The 19,351-nt window shown below is 36.2% G+C and overlaps 1 protein-coding gene and 1 long non-coding RNA gene across 2 annotated transcripts; one reads left to right on the forward strand and one right to left on the reverse strand.

Annotated features, from left to right (window-relative positions):
• Positions 1–141: 141 nt before the first annotated feature.
• On the reverse strand, positions 142–953 carry LOC129925857 (uncharacterized). The gene is made up of 3 exons (XR_008777585.1): positions 658–953; positions 372–619; positions 142–333 (listed from the first exon to the last, which is right to left on the reverse strand). It is a non-coding gene; the product is annotated as an uncharacterized LOC129925857 (long non-coding RNA).
• Positions 954–4,975: 4,022 nt separating this feature from the next.
• LOC106066772 (fibropellin-3-like) lies at positions 4,976–14,740 on the forward strand. The gene is made up of 7 exons (XM_056027002.1): positions 4,976–5,045; positions 7,194–7,214; positions 11,129–11,257; positions 12,692–12,820; positions 13,109–13,222; positions 13,659–13,801; positions 14,412–14,740. The coding sequence occupies exons 4-7, from the start codon at positions 12,745–12,747 to the stop codon at positions 14,541–14,543; spliced, it is 465 nt and encodes a 154-aa protein (XP_055882977.1). The 5' UTR covers positions 4,976–5,045; positions 7,194–7,214; positions 11,129–11,257; positions 12,692–12,744; the 3' UTR covers positions 14,544–14,740.
• The last annotated feature ends 4,611 nt before the right edge of the window (positions 14,741–19,351 follow it).

The raw sequence follows: 19,351 nt of genomic DNA on the forward strand, positions 1-19,351 counted from the left end.
TCTGTATATCTGGGTGATATCTTTTATAAGTCATTTCTCCCACGTCCCATTCTCGGATCAAGTTGAAACTTTTCACAATTATTCATTGTCGATGACAACACATGTTTCAGACAAAAAAGTAACAACGTAGGTGTTCATCAATTAGTTCGTAATGAATGCATTTTATTTGGAATAGGAAATGTCCAAAGCTAAGGAGAAATTCGTGGTAATGACGTCATGATCTTCAAATGTGAAGAAACCTTGGAAAGCCTATACTACAAACAAACAGAGTCAGCGAACATTCAACTAAACCTATACTACAAACAAACAGAGTCAGCGAACATTCAACTAAACCTATACTACAAACAGAGTCAGCGAACATTCAACTAAACCTATACTACAAACAAACAGAGTCAGCGAACATTCAACTAAACCTATACTACAAACAGAGTCAGCGAACATTCAACTAAACCTATACTACAAACAAACAGAGTCAGCGAACATTCAACTAAACCTATACTACAAACAAACAGAGTCAGCGAACATTCAACTAAACCTATACTACAAACAAACAGAGTCAGCGAACATTCAACTAAACCTATACTACAAACAAACAGAGTCAGCGAACATTCAACTAAACCTATACTACAAACAGAGTCAGCGAACATTCAACTAAACCTATACTACAAACAAACAGAGTCAGCGAACATTCAACTAAACCTATACTACAAACAAACAGAGTCAGCGAACATTCAACTAAACCTATACTACAAACAAACAGAGTCAGCGAACATTCAACTAAACCTATACTACAAACAAACAGAGTCAGCGAACATTCAACTAAACCTATACTACAAACAAACAGAGTCAGCGAACATTCAACTAAACCTATACTACAAACAAACAGAGTCAGCGAACATTCAACTAAACCTATACTACAAACAAACAGAGTCAGCGAACATTCAACTAAAGAGATATCATCGCACATATTTTTACAACGCTTTTATTGGTTATATATATTTGTTGCTATGATTTAAAAAAAAATAGATCTTCTTAGGTTATTTTATTTATAGTGATTTACAGTGGTGTATTATTTTATAAAAAAACTGCTTTTTAAAAAATTAAATTAATTGCTTTCAGAAAAATAATGTTGCATCAAAACTTTGAAAGAACTAAAATATCGTGATGTTCGATTTTTCATTTTCTTTTTTAGTTTCTGTGATCTTAAAGGAACAGACGGATAGACAGACCGACCACACAAAACTAATAGCGGCTTTTCCCTTTTTTTTTTTGGGGGGGGGCGCTAAAAAATTAACCATATAGGTAATCAATTAGTGGTAATTAGTTAATTCTGGTTTATATAAAAATAAGGGAGCATATTCCTGAAGTATTGAGATATGTGGACGTTATTTGATTTCCATTAGGTAAACTTTTTTTTTTCCAATAATGTTTCTTTTTTTTTAAAACTTTAATTTTAAAATGTCTACAACTTCATAGTGGAGCACATATTTATACAATTGAAATTTTAAAAGTTTCTAAATCAAAGAAATAGCTTAAAAAAGTTGTATATTGCAAACGTTCATTCTTTTAAATATATATCATATCCCTCTGTATCCAGTAAGGCTCAAATGAGATATAAATCAATTAGTATTACGGGATTAAGAAACGCCCCAAAGACAAAAATTTCTTTTATGATTAAAAATCTTTTAAATGTATATATTTTATGAATAATATAAAACTGACTTTTCGAGAAAATAGAACTCATTTTTTTCCTATTGTCACTATATTTTTACCATTTGTCTTTGAGGCGCGTCATTTCAAAGAGAAATGTGTTTTTGTAAATTCTACTAGATTACCCAATGTCTTGCAAACCTGCATAGCTTGTTGGGCTTTACTTCTACTACAAATAGACTTTAGAAAAAAATCATAAAAGTGCACTGCATGTCGTACATCACACTGTAGCCTGATGTTTATGTGCATTCATGTATTGATCAATCCATCATTACAGTTTCAATATCTTAAATCTAATGTGGAGAGTTACAGTCGCTTACACTGTCCTGGTCACACGTTGTTAAGTCTCGAGCAGTAAATCATTTTTTTTCTACTTTCATTATAGTAGACATTTGTGCTATCTCCTAACAACATGGATGTGATCCTCTCTACATGAGACAGAGACAGGCAGAAGTCCTATCTACCTCCTAAAGCAATGGGATGTGATCCTCTCTACATGAGACAGAGACAGGCAGAAGTCCTATCTACCTCCTAAAGCAATGGGATGTGATCCTCTCTACATGAGACAGAGACAGGCAGATGTCCTATCTACCTCCTAACAACATGGGATGTGATCCTCTCTACATGAGACAGAGACAGGCAGAAGTCCTATCTACCTCCTAAAGCAATGGGAAGTGATCCTCTCTACATGAGACAGAGACAGGCAGAAGTCCTATCTACCTCCTAAAGCAATGGGAAGTGATCCTCTCTACATGAGACAGAGACAGGCAGAAGTCCTATCTACCTCCTAACAACATGGGATGTGATCCTCTCTACATGAGACAGAGACAGGCAGAAGTCCTATCTACCTCCTAAAGCAATGGGATGGGATCCTCTCTACATGAGACAGAGACAGGCAGAAGTCCTATCTACCTCCTAAAGCAATGGGAAGTGATCCTCTCTACATGAGACAGAGACAGGCAGATGTCCTATCTACCTCCTAACAACATGGGATGTGATCCTCTCTACATGAGACAGAGACAGGCAGAAGTCCTATCTACCTCCTAACAACATGGGATGTGATCCTCTCTACATGAGACAGAGACAGGCAGAAGTCCTATCTACCTCCTAAAGCAATGGGATAGGATCCTCTCTACATGAGACAGAGACAGGCAGAAGTCCTATCTACCTCCTAAAGCAATGGGAAGTGATCCTCTCTACATGAGACAGAGACAGGCAGATGTCCTATCTACCTCCTAACAACATGGGATGTGATCCTCTCTACATGAGACAGAGACAGGCAGAAGTCCTATCTACCTCCTAAAGCAATGGGAAGTGATCCTCTCTACATGAGACAGAGACAGGCAGATGTCCTATCTACCTCCTAACAACATGGGATGTGATCCTCTCTACATGAGACAGATACAGGCAGAAGTCCTATCTACCTCCTAAAGCAATGGGAAGTGATCCTCTCTACATGAGACAGAGACAGGCAGATGTCCTATCTACCTCCTAACAACATGGGATGTGATCCTCTCTACATGAGACAGAGACAGGCAGAAGTCCTATCTACCTCCTAAAGCAATGGGATGTGATCCTCTCTACATGAGACAGAGACAGGCAGAAGTCCTATCTACCTCCTAAAGCAATGGGATGGGATCCTCTCTACATGAGACAGAGACAGGCAGAAGTCCTATCTACCTCCTAAAGCAATGGGATGGGATCCTCTCTACATGAGACAGATACAGGCAGAAGTCCTATCTACCTCCTAAAGCAATGGGATGGGATCCTCTCTACATGACACAGAGACAGGCAGAAGTCCTATCTACCTCCTAACAACATGGGATGTGATCCTCTCTACATGAGACAGAGACAGGCAGAAGTCCTATCTACCTCCTAACAACATGGGATGTGATCCTCTCTACATGAGACAGAGACAGGCAGAAGTCCTATCTACCTCCTAAAGCAATGGGATGGGATCCTCTCTACATGAGACAGAGACAGGCAGAAGTCCTATCTACCTCCTAAAGCAATGGGATGGGATCCTCTCTACATGAGACAGATACAGGCAGAAGTCCTATCTACCTCCTAAAGCAATGGGATGGGATCCTCTCTACATGAGACAGAGACAGGCAGAAGTCCTATCTACCTCCTAACAACATGGATGTGATCCTCTCTACATGAGACAGATACAGGCAGAAGTCCTATCTACCTCCTAAAGCAATGGGATGGGATCCTCTCTACATGAGACAGATACAGGCAGAAGTCCTATCTAGCTCCTAACAACATGGGATGGGATCCTCTCTACATGAGACAGAGACAGGCAGAAGTCCTATCTACCTCCTAACAACATGGATGTGATCCTATCCACATGAGACAGAGACATCCATTTGTGCTAGCTACTTCCTAAAGCCATGGGATGTGATCCTATCTACATGAGACAGAGACATCCATTTGTGCTAGCTACCTCCTAAAGCCATGGGATGTGATCCTATCTACATGAGACAGAGATAGAGAGAGAGAGAGAGAGAGAGAATGAGAGAGACAAACAGAGAAAGAGAGAGAGAGACAAACACAGCGACAGATAGAGTTTAACAGAGAGAGTCAGAAAGACAAGAAAGAGGCAAAAGGACATGAAAGAATTAGAGCGTTCAGATGACTAGACCAATATAGGTGATGAACTGCGAAGTGGTTTCCATATCAGGGAGCTCTAGTTATAGTTTTCTTTCTATTGGTTTATTTTATGGGGTTAGTGTCTCGTACGGGCCTCATGGGAAAGAGAACAGTTTTGAGGGACTTGGTCGGCATTCTCTGGTGACACTCCACATGGGCAGATTATTTTAGTCCCTAATTTAAATGTTCTTTTGATTACACACACAAAAAAAGAAAGAAAATGAGAAAAGAGAGAAAATGTAAAGAAGAGTTACATTGGTGTGTGACTATGTCCATACCCAGTATCAATTATGCGAAATTTAAAATATTTTTGTTTCGCAGGGGGTGAAGCAGATAGATTAAATACCAGTATATATAAATATAGATATAGGTCAATTATTGAATTATGTAATTCTTTCCGTACTGAGTAGTTCATTGTAATTCTATTACCTTATGTTCTACTTTTTATTGACGTTTAGAATCTGTTTCACAGCAATAAAAACATTGAGGAGGTAAATTTAAAGAGAAAAAGTAATAGCAAATTACGTCCCTTGCTTAAACTTTTTTTTAAACATTGACCTACATAAACAGGTGCGACATTGCAAAGTAGAGATTACTTGGGAATAAAATTTGAACGAATTTTGATTCAACTTTTAGAGAGACTGTAAGGAATGCTAAGAATTATTTCTCTAGTTGCTCTGGTGGTAAGTTTTGCACTAACTTTCATAATGTAAGAACTCAAACCATACCATCTGACACTCTACATCTTATAGTTGATGCAAGCTTGATTTATCTACCTGTTATTTTTACCACACATTTCCGAAATATCTAATTTTGTATATATCTACTCATCGGTACATGGTATACTTTGTGTGTTTACTTGCAATATCTTCCTTCATGATTTATTGTTATGTGTTATGCACAATTGTAAGACAAATAAAATAAAGATTATTATTGTTATTATTATGTTAGAAACGAACGAGTATTCATTCTCTGGCGCTGCCAGGGTCGAGTTTCGTTAAAGAGAAAATTCATTGTAGTCCCTTTATCAATTTTCACTGAGGAATTATTATTATTCATATTATTACATGGACTTTTTTCCCAAACGAATTCGATGAGGATAAATTTTTATTTTTAATTTTAAAAAATCACTTTGAAATCTTAAATAACTGAAAATCAATTTATTTCAAGCTAAATACTTTAAGATCTACAAACATGACAGCATGATAGTAGGCTAGATTTGTTGCACATTGTTTAGAAGAGTTTAGAATCCTGAGAGTTTAAATAAATAAATACAGCTATTACCAATGCTAGTGATTACAAATATTTTCCAGATGAATGGCTCCGAAAGAAAGTGTATATCTAGTATCGAGGTCAAGGAAAATCAATGAAAAAAATAGAACAAATGAATCAATTATTTTATTCTTTTTGAAAACAAATTATAAAGTTTTGATCCCAACTATATCGAAAACTGTACTAGATAAATGAGAGAGTAACTCTGGCTGGCGCTGAAATACTCAGATACACTGGGGGGGGGGGGGATTTGTTGTTATTTTTGTTTTGTTCATCTTGAGCTTCTTCTCAACCATCCAGTTGCTCACTCTTGCAATGATATTTACTGCCCAATACGACATCTGTAATGGTACTGAGGAGTCGTATAACAGTGAGTCAATCGGCAAGGAAGTGGTATAAGATGCCAGCTGGCTGTATGACACCGCTTAGTGGGTATTTATACATAGGGAACAATGCTGGGCCTAGAACTGATCCTTGGGGTACTACGTACTTCAAGAGTAAGCTTGTTGATTCTGTCCCGTTAACAACGACGCTTTGGGTGCTTTCAGTCAGGTACAATCCAAGCCACTTTAGGACGATTCCTACTAATTCCTAAGTGGCAGAGACTTTGGTCAACATAATCTTATGGTCCAGCGCATCAAAGGCTGCGGACAAGTCCAGCATGGAGAGTATTGATATGTGGTCTATGTCGGAATTGTGAAGTAACTCATTAGTACACTGACCACTGCAGTCTCTATGCTACAACATTTCCTATATAAAGATTGAAATTATTCAACAGACAGTATAGTTTTAGATGAAAAAGAATTTGCGCTAACACGATGCGCTCCAGAAGCTTTGACATGAAGAGAAGATTTGCTACCGGGCTATAGTTTTTAGACATTCCGGGTCAAGATTGGATTTCTTTAATAAGGGCCTGACAAGTGCTATCTTAAATTGTCTGAAGTCAGTGATGAGTTCACAATGTAAGTAATTGTGGGTACAAGCTCATCTAAACATTCAAGGAGCAAGGAAGTTGGAATGGAATCAAGGTCACATGACTTATTTGGCATCTTTAAAATAGTACTTTTGACATAATCTTCAGATACACGCTGAAACTCGCAAAAAGGATAATTTTGAAAAATTGGAGAGTGGTCAAGCTGTGATGAGAGGGATGGCATGTCATTTCTAAATCTGCTCAATCTTCCCAATGAAGAATCTATTGAAGGAATCAGGAAGTTCAGATACTGGGATAGATGACGGCAAACGTTCGTTATTTGCTCCCCCTAACATTTTAGCGGTGATCCTGAATAGCGTGTGCTTGTGTGTGTGGGTGTTTAATTATCTCGTCATTTTTCATTATCTCAATAAACATTCCCAGACACACATATGTGTGTGTGTGTGTGCGTGCGTGTGTGTGTGTGTGTGTGTGCGTGCGTGTGTGTGTGTGTACCCCTTTCTGTTGAGTAGGTTGCCTAGATTTTAAAACTACTTGATTCTGTTCCCCCACGAGCTCCTATAAATATTGGATTTAACAGACGACATTTGAACTATGAAACATTTTCTCTTGTTTTGTTTTTCAGACTATGACTGTCACTGTGGAGGTAATTATTATTAGTTAACTAAGGCGTTGATATTTAATGATTTCACACTAGATTAAACTCCCTTCATGGGCTCGGGGAAAAGTTGAGCAGGTGTAAGACTGGAAACTCCCAAATCTTGCAATTCGCTAATAACGCAAATTTCGAGGTTTCGATCATCTTACTGGCCAATTTTTTAATGACTATCCGATCCCAAATGATTTGGATCATATATGATTCAGGATCCTCTCTGAACAAATCCTGTTCGCATCAGATCCGATCTAATTCGATCCGATATAATATTCGGATAACATTTATTTCGATCCTATCGAAGCCTATCAAATCAGATCCAATACAATCTGATCCGATCTCATCTCATGTATGTCAATCCTATAAGATCATAGACAATCAGAACAGAGACCAGCATAAGCTTCATTTAGTATCTATTTCAATATATGAACTGATTAGTAATTAGCACAACCATAAGGGCTATATTTTATTTATTTTTTATTTTATAATGATGTCCTTAATTGTTTTACAAAAGTTATCTACTCCTTTTATTAATCTCTTTAACTTTTGAAACTCCAGGCAAAGAATTGTAAGTACTCTTTTCTTTTTTATAGAACTGCTTTTTTTTTTCCTTCGCTTTGGTAGAAAAGGGAGGCACTCATGTCTGACAAACTAATTCATGCTAATGACTTTGGTGAGAGTGTCCATTTTGTTGTGGACAGTGAGTCCATTTCATATAGATTTTGCATCTTGATTAAACCAGGGTCGGCTTTAGGCATAGGCAAACTAGGCAGGTACTTAAGGCCCCCGATTGGTGTGGCATCGCACAGGGCTCACAGAAAAATATTTTTTTGGAGAGAAAAATGCGAAAAAAGATCAATCTCAAGCATAGCATCTCATGAATCATCCATGAAGCACATTTCGGCGCTATATGAATTTAACTTTGTTGAATTAGATACAGATACTGGAAGGTTTTTAATTCATTGCGATTTTTTTCGGTCTTAATTTTTTAAATTTCATTTGGGGCCACTCTGATTACACATTTTATTTATTTAGTAGTCAAGTATAAATAATTAACTGTCATCACTACATATGTAGATATAGATTTGTAAGCTGGATGTTGGGTTTTGTGAATGTGTGTGTTTAGTAATAATGGTTTATGTGAAGCATATGTATCATTTAATAATAAGCTACTGGTGCATTGTTTTTATTCATATACATACATATTTTTAGTCTTATAATCATTCTCTGGCACTGTAAGGGCTTGGCTTCGTTATAGAGAAAAAATTCATTGTGATTCCTTTAAACGTGTCAAATTTATTTTCAAAATCTTTTTACTTGGGTTTTTTTTTAGATAAAAAAAACAAATATGCCACACAAAACTAATAACGACTATTTCCCTGCTTGGAGCAGTTACACATGAGATTTTCTGTTTATGGGCTTGTTTTTGTTTATATATATATATATACTAGACATATGTTACCCGCGACCCGTGGGTCTTTATTTGCGCATTACTGTCGATATAGTCACTGAGAGTGTTTGTTTTGTAAACAATTAAACGAAATAATAATGTAATAAGTAAAGCGAATGTGTCAATGTAAAAATAGTGTGAATGAAGCTATCAAATCAGAATAGTTAATAGGCTTAAATCCATTTGTTCAAATTAAAACATTTGCTTGTAGGCCTACATATATTTGATTAAAATTTGAGATGAATAGGCTTAATTTTGTATGTTCATGTGTTAAAGTATAAAGTAGATCTTTAGGTAGACATAGATCTAAATCTACACTAATCTAGAGTTAAAAATTGGCTTTTATAGAGTTCATTCTGTGTTGCGCATGCGTGACCTTTTTTCCTGAATGAATATAGGCCTATCTCAACTACGCAGCTTTATTTAGCGAACAGCGAACGAATGTATTTAAAATGCTTTAGAAAAACAAATTTGAATGTTAATTTGATTAAAATATGAAATGAATGGACAATAATTAGTATGTTTATGTGTTAAAGCATAAAACTATCTTTGCGAAAAGAAGTTTTATCATCTTCAATAAGAGTTTTAGACCTAGGCCTAGAAATAGACTCAGTAGAGAGATGTGTTAATTAATGTGTAACCATCTGGTAATGTCTAATGAAAGAATGTTCGCCAGGAAATCTGTAGTCACAGATAACAGAACTAATTTATATAAAAAATCCTTTTGAATAATCTAGTGGATTGGATTTAGATGTATGTTAAACGTAGCTAATGATCCTTTCACGTTATTTCTCTTTTGCTACGAAAATAAAATTAGTTTTGCGAAAATGGGTTTACCCGAAGTCGATACATTCTTATCTATTATAAAACGAAAAGAGTGATAGCTTTGTTAAATGAATGGGATTATAAAGTGAACAATTAAACGAAATAATTTTTAATACGCGATTCATGAATGAATATAGATCTAGGCCTATCTCAACTCGGCTTCGCAGCTATCGTGATTGAATGTAGCTTTAGAAAACCAAATTTGAATGTTTATTTGATCGAAATATGAAATGAATGGACTTTAATTAATATGTTTAAGTGTTAAAGTATAAAACTATCTGTGCGAAGAGAAGTTTTATCATCTTAGAGTTGATTAGAGCATGTAGAGTTTTAGATCTAGGGATGGGATTATAAAGTAAACAATTAAACGAATTAATATTTAGTACGCGATTCATTACGGTATTGTCTAATGAAAGAATGTTCGTCAGGAAATCTGTAGTCACAGATATAAGGAACTAATTTATGTAAAAAATGCTTTTGAAACACAAAATTGAAGGTTAATTTTATTATATAATGAAATCAATGGATCTTCTTTTGTATTTTCATGTGTCAAAGTAAAAAACTATCTGCGCAAAGTGTATTTCTTAAAATTAGATCTAGGTCTAAATCCTTTCTATCTTTTCTCATGTCAACATTGTAGACATGGCCTAGATCCATAAAATTATAAATACTATAGCTGTAATAGAGTCGGACAACTTTATTATTTTTTTTGAGGGTCTTAAGTTTGTTTTAGGGCTACAATACATACACTACGGTGTAAGTTAGTACCCAAGGAACATTCCTGCCTAGTGTTATCAAGATTGGTCAAGCGGTTTTGATGTCTATAAGTAACATACATACATACATACACCTCACATTCTACTTTATAATAAAGATATAAATACCTAGGCACAACCATCAACAACAAACTGAAATGGAGTAAACACTGTCAAAACCTTTACATCAAATCATACCAACGACTTTTCTATCGTAGAAAGCTAAGGAAATTCAACATCGACAAAACAATCATTAAACTTTTGTATACAGCAACCATCAGCAGTCTAATTAACTTTGCCATCACCTGCTGGTATGGTAACACTTCACTGGCACAAAGACCTAGACTGAATAGACTAATTAAAAAAGCATTGTATGTCACTCAAACACAGCTATTATCTCTTGTAGAGCTTTTCATGAAAGATGCCTTTCCAAAACAGTCACGATTCTTAAAGACAACCTGCACGAATTAAACCACTGTTGCATCAGTACTGAACGAAGTGGTCGTCTCCTTTCCATTAAGACTAAAACAGAAAGATTTAAAAACTCCTTCATCCCATTTTCGGTAAGAGTGTTACAAGATCATCTGTCATCATCGAGAAGTACATAGAAGTCTAGTTATAAAGCGCTGGTTATGATTGTGTATATGTTTCGTGTGTGAATGTTGTTCCTATTTGCATCTATATTGTTATTGTACTGTAGTCACGCTGAGGTTTTCAATTGTAGTCAAACTGAATTTCCATTTGATTGGATCAATAAAAATTATCTTATCTTATCTTATCTTTGGGAATAAATTGATATGATTATTTAGATTAGTAATCTGGTATATTTCTGAGTCAACCCTCTCTACTTAAACTAATTTCTACACAAAAACAAATAGCCATACGTGACCCTTGCGCAAAATTCAAATGTCACAATGGAGGATCTTGTATTGCCCCAGCGGATGTACCGTATTGCGTCTGTCCAGAATATGTGACCGGAAGTCACTGCCAAACAATTGCAAAGTCAGGTAAGTTTTGAATTGAATGAACTCACAATACATTAGAGTTTAGACTTTATTCGGAAACTTATTTAAATGTTCTACAACAGTGATGCCCAAAATACGGCCCGCGGCCAGATACGGGCCGCGACGTGGTTCCATCCGGACCGCCGAAACGTCGGCACAAAGTATAGAAATCCCCCTTCCAAACAAAAAAAAAAGGGTGAAAAAATGTCTCTCTTTATCTACGTTTGGGCCCCTTACTTTTTCTTCGATGGATTGGTATTATGACCTTTAACATTTGTGTGTTTATGAGTTGGGACTCTGAATGTAGAATCTACCATGAAAAGTGAACGTATCTTTACTTTGTTGAATATGATAATAAGCCAGCATATTTATTTTATTAAGAAAGTGTGGGCTGTTTAATAAAACAACAACATAAAAACGGCATTATAAAATAACTATGGCGGCATCCTTGGTTTGAGTCGCGGATAAAAGATTGTTAAACTATGCCTATAGATTGGAGGATCCATGAGAGTATTTACCAAAAAGAGATCAGAAAATGAGTTGGTGGTAATCTACCTACACTGTCACATTTTAAGTCGAGAAATGAAGCTAAATTATAATTGTCCAATTAATTAAGTAATTAAGTATTAAATCCACAAGTTTCTACTAAAATAGTTTCACAACAATTTCATTTCTTTTTTGTAACTTTTCGGTCCTGTGGCCCGCGAGACGAGTGTTGGAAATTAAAACGGCCTGCGGATTGAATCATGTGGGCATCACTGTCTTACAACAATGATTCCTAAAAATTTTTTTGACTCACGAATGGCTTGTAAAAATTTAGTTTTTTCAAGTTACATTTTTTTTAAATTTTCATCAATGTAATCAAAGTAATAAGTTTAATATTGGAAAAACAAAACTATTATCGCTCTTGAGGCTTGAGAAGTTACTGTTACTGCGACACTGTAAAGCGAGAGAACTCCTTCTTCATGATAGAAGATAAGCACCAACTCATTTCTTCTGAACTCAAAGATGTCTATGAAGTCCAATCTGCACTCAGTAAAGACACCAAAGGCACCGATTGGTTGAGTCTGTTACATAGGTGCCTGGATTTGATCTTAGTTTTCTGTATCTGTCTTCGATCTTTGCTGCTAATTCTTTTCTTTGCCTCGTAAGTTGGTTATAGGACGTAATGATCTTTTTTGAAGTCACGTCCTCGTCAAGAAGAGCGATCGAGGGCTAGCATTTCCTAGTCATAGTTGTAGAGTCCTCATTCCTTGAGCTAGCTGTTGAGAGTGTCACCAGATCTTTTGTGTTGACCTCAGTAGACCCCTTTTCAACGCACAGTGCTTCCTAAAATGTTGCACCCGAGCCACTAGAGGACACGTGTGTGTGACAATAGTTGATGACATTACAAGAAGAACTTCAAGCAGTTAGTCTGATCCATTTTCTGATCAACAGGCACACGTAATCCCTGCAGATATTATAGATGCGCCCACGGTGGCACCTGTGTCATGGAGGGCAAGAAACCTAAGTGTAATTGTACCAGTAGCTATACAGGACTACACTGTCATTATAGTGTCCAAATAAGTAAGTCAAATACATGTGGTCAGTTTGGACTTTTTGATAATGCGTTCTGTTGTAATACTTTAAGTCTTTTTAGGTTTTCAGTCCTCAAAACCCATTTTATTAAGAATACCAATACCTAAAAAATATCTCAACAAATCCAAAGTCATAACAATTATCGGTGTTGTATCTCTAGTCTCTTTCTCTCTCTCTCTTCTGTTTCTCTCTCTCTCTTTTTCTTCTCTCTCTCTCTCTCTAACACACACACACACAAACACTTATACATTGTGGCAATTGTGCTTTTATTTTCAGATAAACGTAGACCTTGCCTAAACCTCACATGTCTGAATGGAGGTAACTGCACCTCTCCTGCTGATGTTCCTGTCTGTACATGCCGTCCAGGTTTTTTCGGAAACAGATGTGAATGTGAGTTTTAATGCAGCTAATTTATCAGACTAAGTGATGTGGACTGTGTTGTCAGACTGAATGATGTTGGACTGTGTTGAAAGCCTAATTGATGTTCGGCCGTGTTGTCAGACTAAGAGATGTTATGCGGTGTTGTCAGACTAAGTGATGTTTGGTCGTGTTGTCAGGCTAAGTGATGTTGGACTGTGTTGTCAGACTAAGTGATGTTGAACAGTGTTGAAAGCCTAAGTGATGTTGGGCCGTGTTGTCAGACTAAGTGATGTTAAAGATAGACTGGCAGTGGCGTAATATTTAATGTACGAAAAAAATTCTGACACTCATTTGCGGACCACCCTCAAAAATGATCCGTGGAGACTTTCAAATTTGGACCCCTAACTACGCCACTGTCATTCTGTTGTGCTGCTATACTTTTAACGAAAATTTTGTATTTTTGTAGTTCACCGTGATCCATGTTTCAACTTTGATTGCAAAAACGGAGGGAACTGTTCTGCTCCAGCTGATGCCCCATTCTGTAAATGCCCCATTGGTTTTACGGGCAACAAATGCCAGATAAGAATTGAACCGAGAGCTCGTTGCCCGGTAAATGTTTCATTAAATCTCAATGTAAAAATACAAAATAGGAACATTGGAATGGACCTCATTCACCAATCGTAAACAAACAACATTTAGCCACGTGATTCTCTATCTCTTCTATACAAATTACGCAATCCATAAAGGCTGTCACGTGATGTGTTTTTTTCATTGTGTTATCAATATTATCATTATTATTTTAAAATCATTTCATTGTTTTATCAATGTTATCATTATTATTTTAAAATCATTAATTAGACTGGGTAAATTTAGGGCGTCCTAAAAAAATTCCCAAACTCGAAATCCAAGTCTTCACCGAGAATTTAACCTAATACACCCAGGTTCGAAAGCCAAGAGTTTTAATACTCAGCCACCACAACCCATAAAAAATGAAAAATATATTACTGGAATCGGAATACCTTCGTGGATTCACTTCATTCCACAAGTACAGCTTGTTTTAATTAGCTACAATACCCTCATAACTAACATCGCGTTTAGTGCTGCTATATTTACTGAAGTAAAATAGTCATAAACTCAACATTCTTCTATTGAAAAAATGTATAGAAGATTCGGACTGAGAAAAAAGCGTTGATTGTTTTTGTTGTGTGCACCGTTTCAGATAGTTTCTCCAGGAGCCAATGACGTCTGTGGTGGAGTCTTCTGTGTACTGGACAATGAGTGCAAACCTGAACAGAAATGTTGTCACAGCACTTGTGGTGGAAAAATTTGCAAAAATGTCAGTGTTGGCTAATGTGTCATTTGATTTGTTTCGGTTTCTAGGCTGTCATAACATGTAATGTTTAAGTAACGGAATACTGCTTGTAATGACTGCTTGAAAAGCTAAGTAAATCAAAGATTGTTTGAAGTTATTAAAGATGCAGTCAATAATTAATTGTTTCGTTCAGTTCCCAGGGTTAATGCATGACATGAAAGTATTAAAAACACTCAAAATAATATCTTTCGTCTGTTGTTGTTTTTTTTTGTACAAATAAAATGTATTTTCTTAAGCTAACGAAATTTTGAAAAAGAATACATCTTACGTTTGCGGAGCCCATGCAACGACTACACCGATGCATTCAAGTTTAAATATTTTTTTCAAATAATAGAATGGTAAAATAGAGTATGAATAAGTTGTTACGACTCTAACATCCATACACGCGGCCCCTCGAGTCCATTAAATTGGTGAATCCTAGTAAATGGAAACAGAAAGTCTATTAATATTGCTATTATTTTGATTTAGGAGTTTAATCCTCTAGTAAAACAAAAAGAAAACAGACCATATCAAATATGCCAAATAGAATGAATCAAACAGCGACTTCATAAAATGACTATAACAGGGTTAGGGTTAGGGTTAGGAAATATTGAAAATATTAGAAAATATTGTATCTTTACACAAGGCTATAATGATAGTATGTGTAGAAAAACAAAATCTAAATCGCCCCCCCCCCCCGCGAGTGGTCAAACAGAGACCGGTAAAAGAAAGTTAGGTTTTAATACTTTAGCAGGAATATCAAGGGCTAAGAACGCCAAGCTATCAAAAAACTGAATATCAGGAGCTAAGTGCTCCAAGCTATCAACAACTGAATATCAGGAGCTAAGTGCTTTAAGCTATCAACAACTGAATATCAGGAGCTAAGTGCTCCAAGCTATCAAAAAACTGAATATCAGAAGCTAAGTGCTCCAAGCTATCAACAACTGAATATCAGGAGCTAAGAACTCCAAGCTATCAACTGAATATCAAGAGCCAACAACTCCAAGCTATCAACAACTGAATATCAGGAGCTAACAACTCCAAGCTATCAACAACTGAATATCAAGAGCTAAGAACTCCAAGCTATCAACAACTGAATATCAAGAGCTAAGAACTCCAAGCTATCAACAACTGAATATCAAGAGCTAAGAACTCCAAGCTATGAACAACTGAATATCAAGAGCTAACAACTCCAAGCTATCAACAACTGAATATCAACAGCTAACAACTCCAAGCTATCAACAACTGAATATCAAGAGCTAACAACTCCAAGCTATCAACAACTGAATATCAGGAGCTAACAACTCCAAGCTATCAACAACTGAATATCAAGAGCTAAGAACTCCAAGCTACCAACAACTGAATATCAAGAGTTAAGAACTCCAAGCTATGAACAACTGAATATCAAGAGCTAACAACTCCAAGCTATCAACAACTGAATATCAAGAGTTAAGAACTCCAAGCTATGAACAACTGAATATCAAAAGCTAACAACTCCAAGCTATCAACAACTGAATATCAAGAGCTAACAACTCCAAGCTATGAACAACTGAATATCAAGAGCTAACAACTCCAAGCTATCAACAACTGAATATCAAGAGCTAACAACTCCAAGCTATGAACAACTGAATATCAAGAGCTAACAACTCCAAGCTATCAACAACTGAATATCAAGAGCTAACAACTCCAAGCTATCAACAACTGAATATCAAGAGCTAACAACTCCAAGCTATCAACAACTGAATATCAAGAGCTAACAACTCCAAGCTATGAACAACTGAATATCAAGAGCTAACAACTCCAAGCTATGAACAACTGAATATCAAGAGCTAACAACTCCAAGCTATCAACAACTGAATATCAAGAGCTAACAACTCCAAGCTATGAACAACTGAATATCAAGAGCTAACAACTCCAAGCTATCAACAACTTTAACTTGTGTCTCCACCACAACAAAACGATGAGACGTGCACGTCTTGAAAGTGTTACCGATACTATTGTCTCTTGTTAGGCCGACTGACGCCATCATACCACAGGAAACAAGATTTAGTATTGTTATTATCTTATCTTATCTCATAATATACAATAATTAATTTAAGGACCAATCTTTCATTCAACGCTTCAAGAAAGAAACCTGTCCCTTTGGTTGAATGTTATTATGTTTGTGTACTATATATGTTCAGCTCCATACACTCATAATAATCCAAATGAAAACGAAAAAAAAAGTAATAATGATGTAAGTGATAAAACAAACTATACACAATAATAATAATAATAATAAACAACGGGCTAGCTGGCTCGATATAGTGAAACAAGCTATAATTACTAGGATTGTTTAATGGTACATTTTGAGATTTCAAAAAATGTGTAGAACTTGTCAATATTAATGTTATTATTGACAATCTTTTTTTTTCTGAATACTACGTCCTGGACTTTGTGCCTTTTAATGTTGTTATAGTATTGAAAGTATACTCAGCATGTTTGTTATGGCAGTGTTCATAGCAATTCTGTAGGTTTTACACTAGGGATTCCTGAGTTTAAAAATTACTATTGATTCTTCTGACTTTTAAATATGCACTTCTTTCTGTCTACACTCGTATGTAGACCAAGATTTATTACGATTTATTTTTATTCTTCTATTTATTCTATTACATAGTTCTTTTATTCCGAACATTTGGCGTCTGCTTGTATTTGAATATTATTTATCTTTTCTACTATGTCATTAATATAATCAGGTGGAATTACCCGAATTTATTTTTAGATTTCTATCAAGTTTAACATTGACATTCCACTTATCTATTAGTTCAACATTTCGACTATACGAGTGAGCTTTGGCTGGTCCCAGGGTTTGATGACATAATGCTGCGTCGTGTAATTAGTTTCCGTACGCTGTCTACCTGTAGGTTTCTAATGGCTACGCATAGTCTAGCCAACCCCCCCCCCCTCTGTAGGTTTCTAATGGCTACGCATAGTCTAGCCACCCCCCCCCCCCTTTTTTCCGATCTAGTCGACTGTTTCGGGCTTCTATATTTATCGTATAAGGTCAAGTGCTGAAGACTACTTTTATCAATAGCTTCCATTTTATCATTACCCACTTTAGTTTCAGAGAATCCTACTATGTAAAATGTATCAATCATTCTTACCAATTCTGGTTAATGTAATGTTTCTCACTAAACCACCGATACATTTACATAGGCACATGTTAACGATTCCGTTTTGCTAGTGGCAATGGCGTGGTTCTATGGCTTTGAATCACTTTTGGTAATGGCTGCTGATGCTTTGAGGGTTGCTGTTGGGTAAATGCTGTTGCAAATAGTGATAATGTTGTTGGTTTTAATGTCCTGGCTAAGACAGGTGATATTGCTGGTGCTGTTGTTCTTAGTGCTGTCGTGGTGAATGTTGTTGGGATGGTTTCCTTGGAGATAGCTGGTACTTATTACGTTCTAGTGTTTCTTTTTGTAGTAGCTGGTATTGTTGGTACTGATATTGTTCTAGTGCTTGTTCTTGTTGCACTAGCTGGTATTGTTGGTACTGATATTGTTCTAGTGCTTGTTCTTGTTGCACTAGCTGGTATTGTTGGTACTGATATTGTTCTAGTGCTTGTTCTTGTTGCACTAGCTGGTATTGTTGGTACTGATATTGTTCTAGTGCTTGTTCTTGTTGCACTAGCTGGTATTGTTGGTACTGATATTGTTCTAGTGCTTGTTCTTGTTGCACTAGCTGGTATTGTTGGTACTGATATTGTTCTAGTGCTTGTTCTTGTTGCACTAGCTGGTATTGTTGGTACTGATATTGTTCTAGTGCTTGTTCTTGTTGCACTAGCTGGTATTGTTGGTACTGATATTGTTCTAGTGCTTGTTCTTCTTGCACTAGCTGGTATTGTTGGTACTGATATTGTTCTAATGCTTATTCTTGTTGCCGTAGCTGGTATTATTGGTACTGATATTGTTCTAGTGCTTTTTCTTGTTGCCGTAGCTGGTATTGTTGGTACTGATATTGTTCTAGTGCTTATTCTTCTTGCGCTAGCTGGTATTGTTGGTACTGATATTGTTCTAGTGCTTATTCTTCTTGCACTAGCTGGTATTGTTGTTACTGATATTGTTGTAATGCTTCTATTGTTGCCGTAGCTGGTATTATTGGTACTGATATTGTGCTAGTGCTTATTCTTCTTGCACTAGCTGGTCTTGTTGGTACTGATATTGTTCTAGTGCTTATTCTTCTTGCACTAGCTGGTATTGTTGGTACTGATATTGTTCTATTGCTTGTTCTTGTTGCATTGGCTGGCATTGTTATTGATGTTGCTGTTCCCTTAATGATAAATGATACTGCTGGTACTGTTGTTGTCAAGGCTCTTGGTATTGGTAGGCTTGTTGTTTCTCATTTTTCTTTTTCAGTTGATTTTTCAGCTCTTATTGATTGTTGGTTGTATTTCTCGTGCTGCTGTTCTTGATGCTGTTGGGGTAATTTTGTTGGCATTTGATTCCTTGGAGAAAGCTGGTACTGATTGTGTTGTAATGGTTGTTCTTGTTGCATTGACTGGTATTGCTGTTAATTTTGCTGTTCTCGTTGTAATAAATAATTTTGCTGGTACTATTGTTGTCAAGACTTTTGGTATAGGTTCGTTTTTTTTTTTTTGTAGTTTTTTTTTGTTGTTGCTGATTCTGCTGATTTTTATGATGTTGTGGAGATATCAGTTTCTGATGCTGTGTTTCATCTTGATGTCTTTATATTGTAATAACTGAAGGGAGGCAACTCAACGAGACATAGATGTTTATTTACTTTGAGACAAGACAAACACATAGGACATC

Source organism: Biomphalaria glabrata, chromosome 4 (genome assembly GCF_947242115.1).
Source record: "Biomphalaria glabrata chromosome 4, xgBioGlab47.1, whole genome shotgun sequence".
NCBI lineage: Eukaryota > Metazoa > Mollusca > Gastropoda > Planorbidae > Biomphalaria > Biomphalaria glabrata.

Coding starts and splice junctions, on each gene's coding strand:
- LOC106066772 (XM_056027002.1), top strand. CDS start 12,745: ATGGAGGGCAAGAAACCTAAGTGTAATTGTACCAGTAGCTATACAGGA. Junction 12,821..13,108: donor TCATTATAGTGTCCAAATAA/GTAAGTCAAATA, acceptor TTTTATTTTCAG/ATAAACGTAGACCTTGCCTA. Junction 13,223..13,658: donor TTTCGGAAACAGATGTGAAT/GTGAGTTTTAAT, acceptor GTATTTTTGTAG/TTCACCGTGATCCATGTTTC.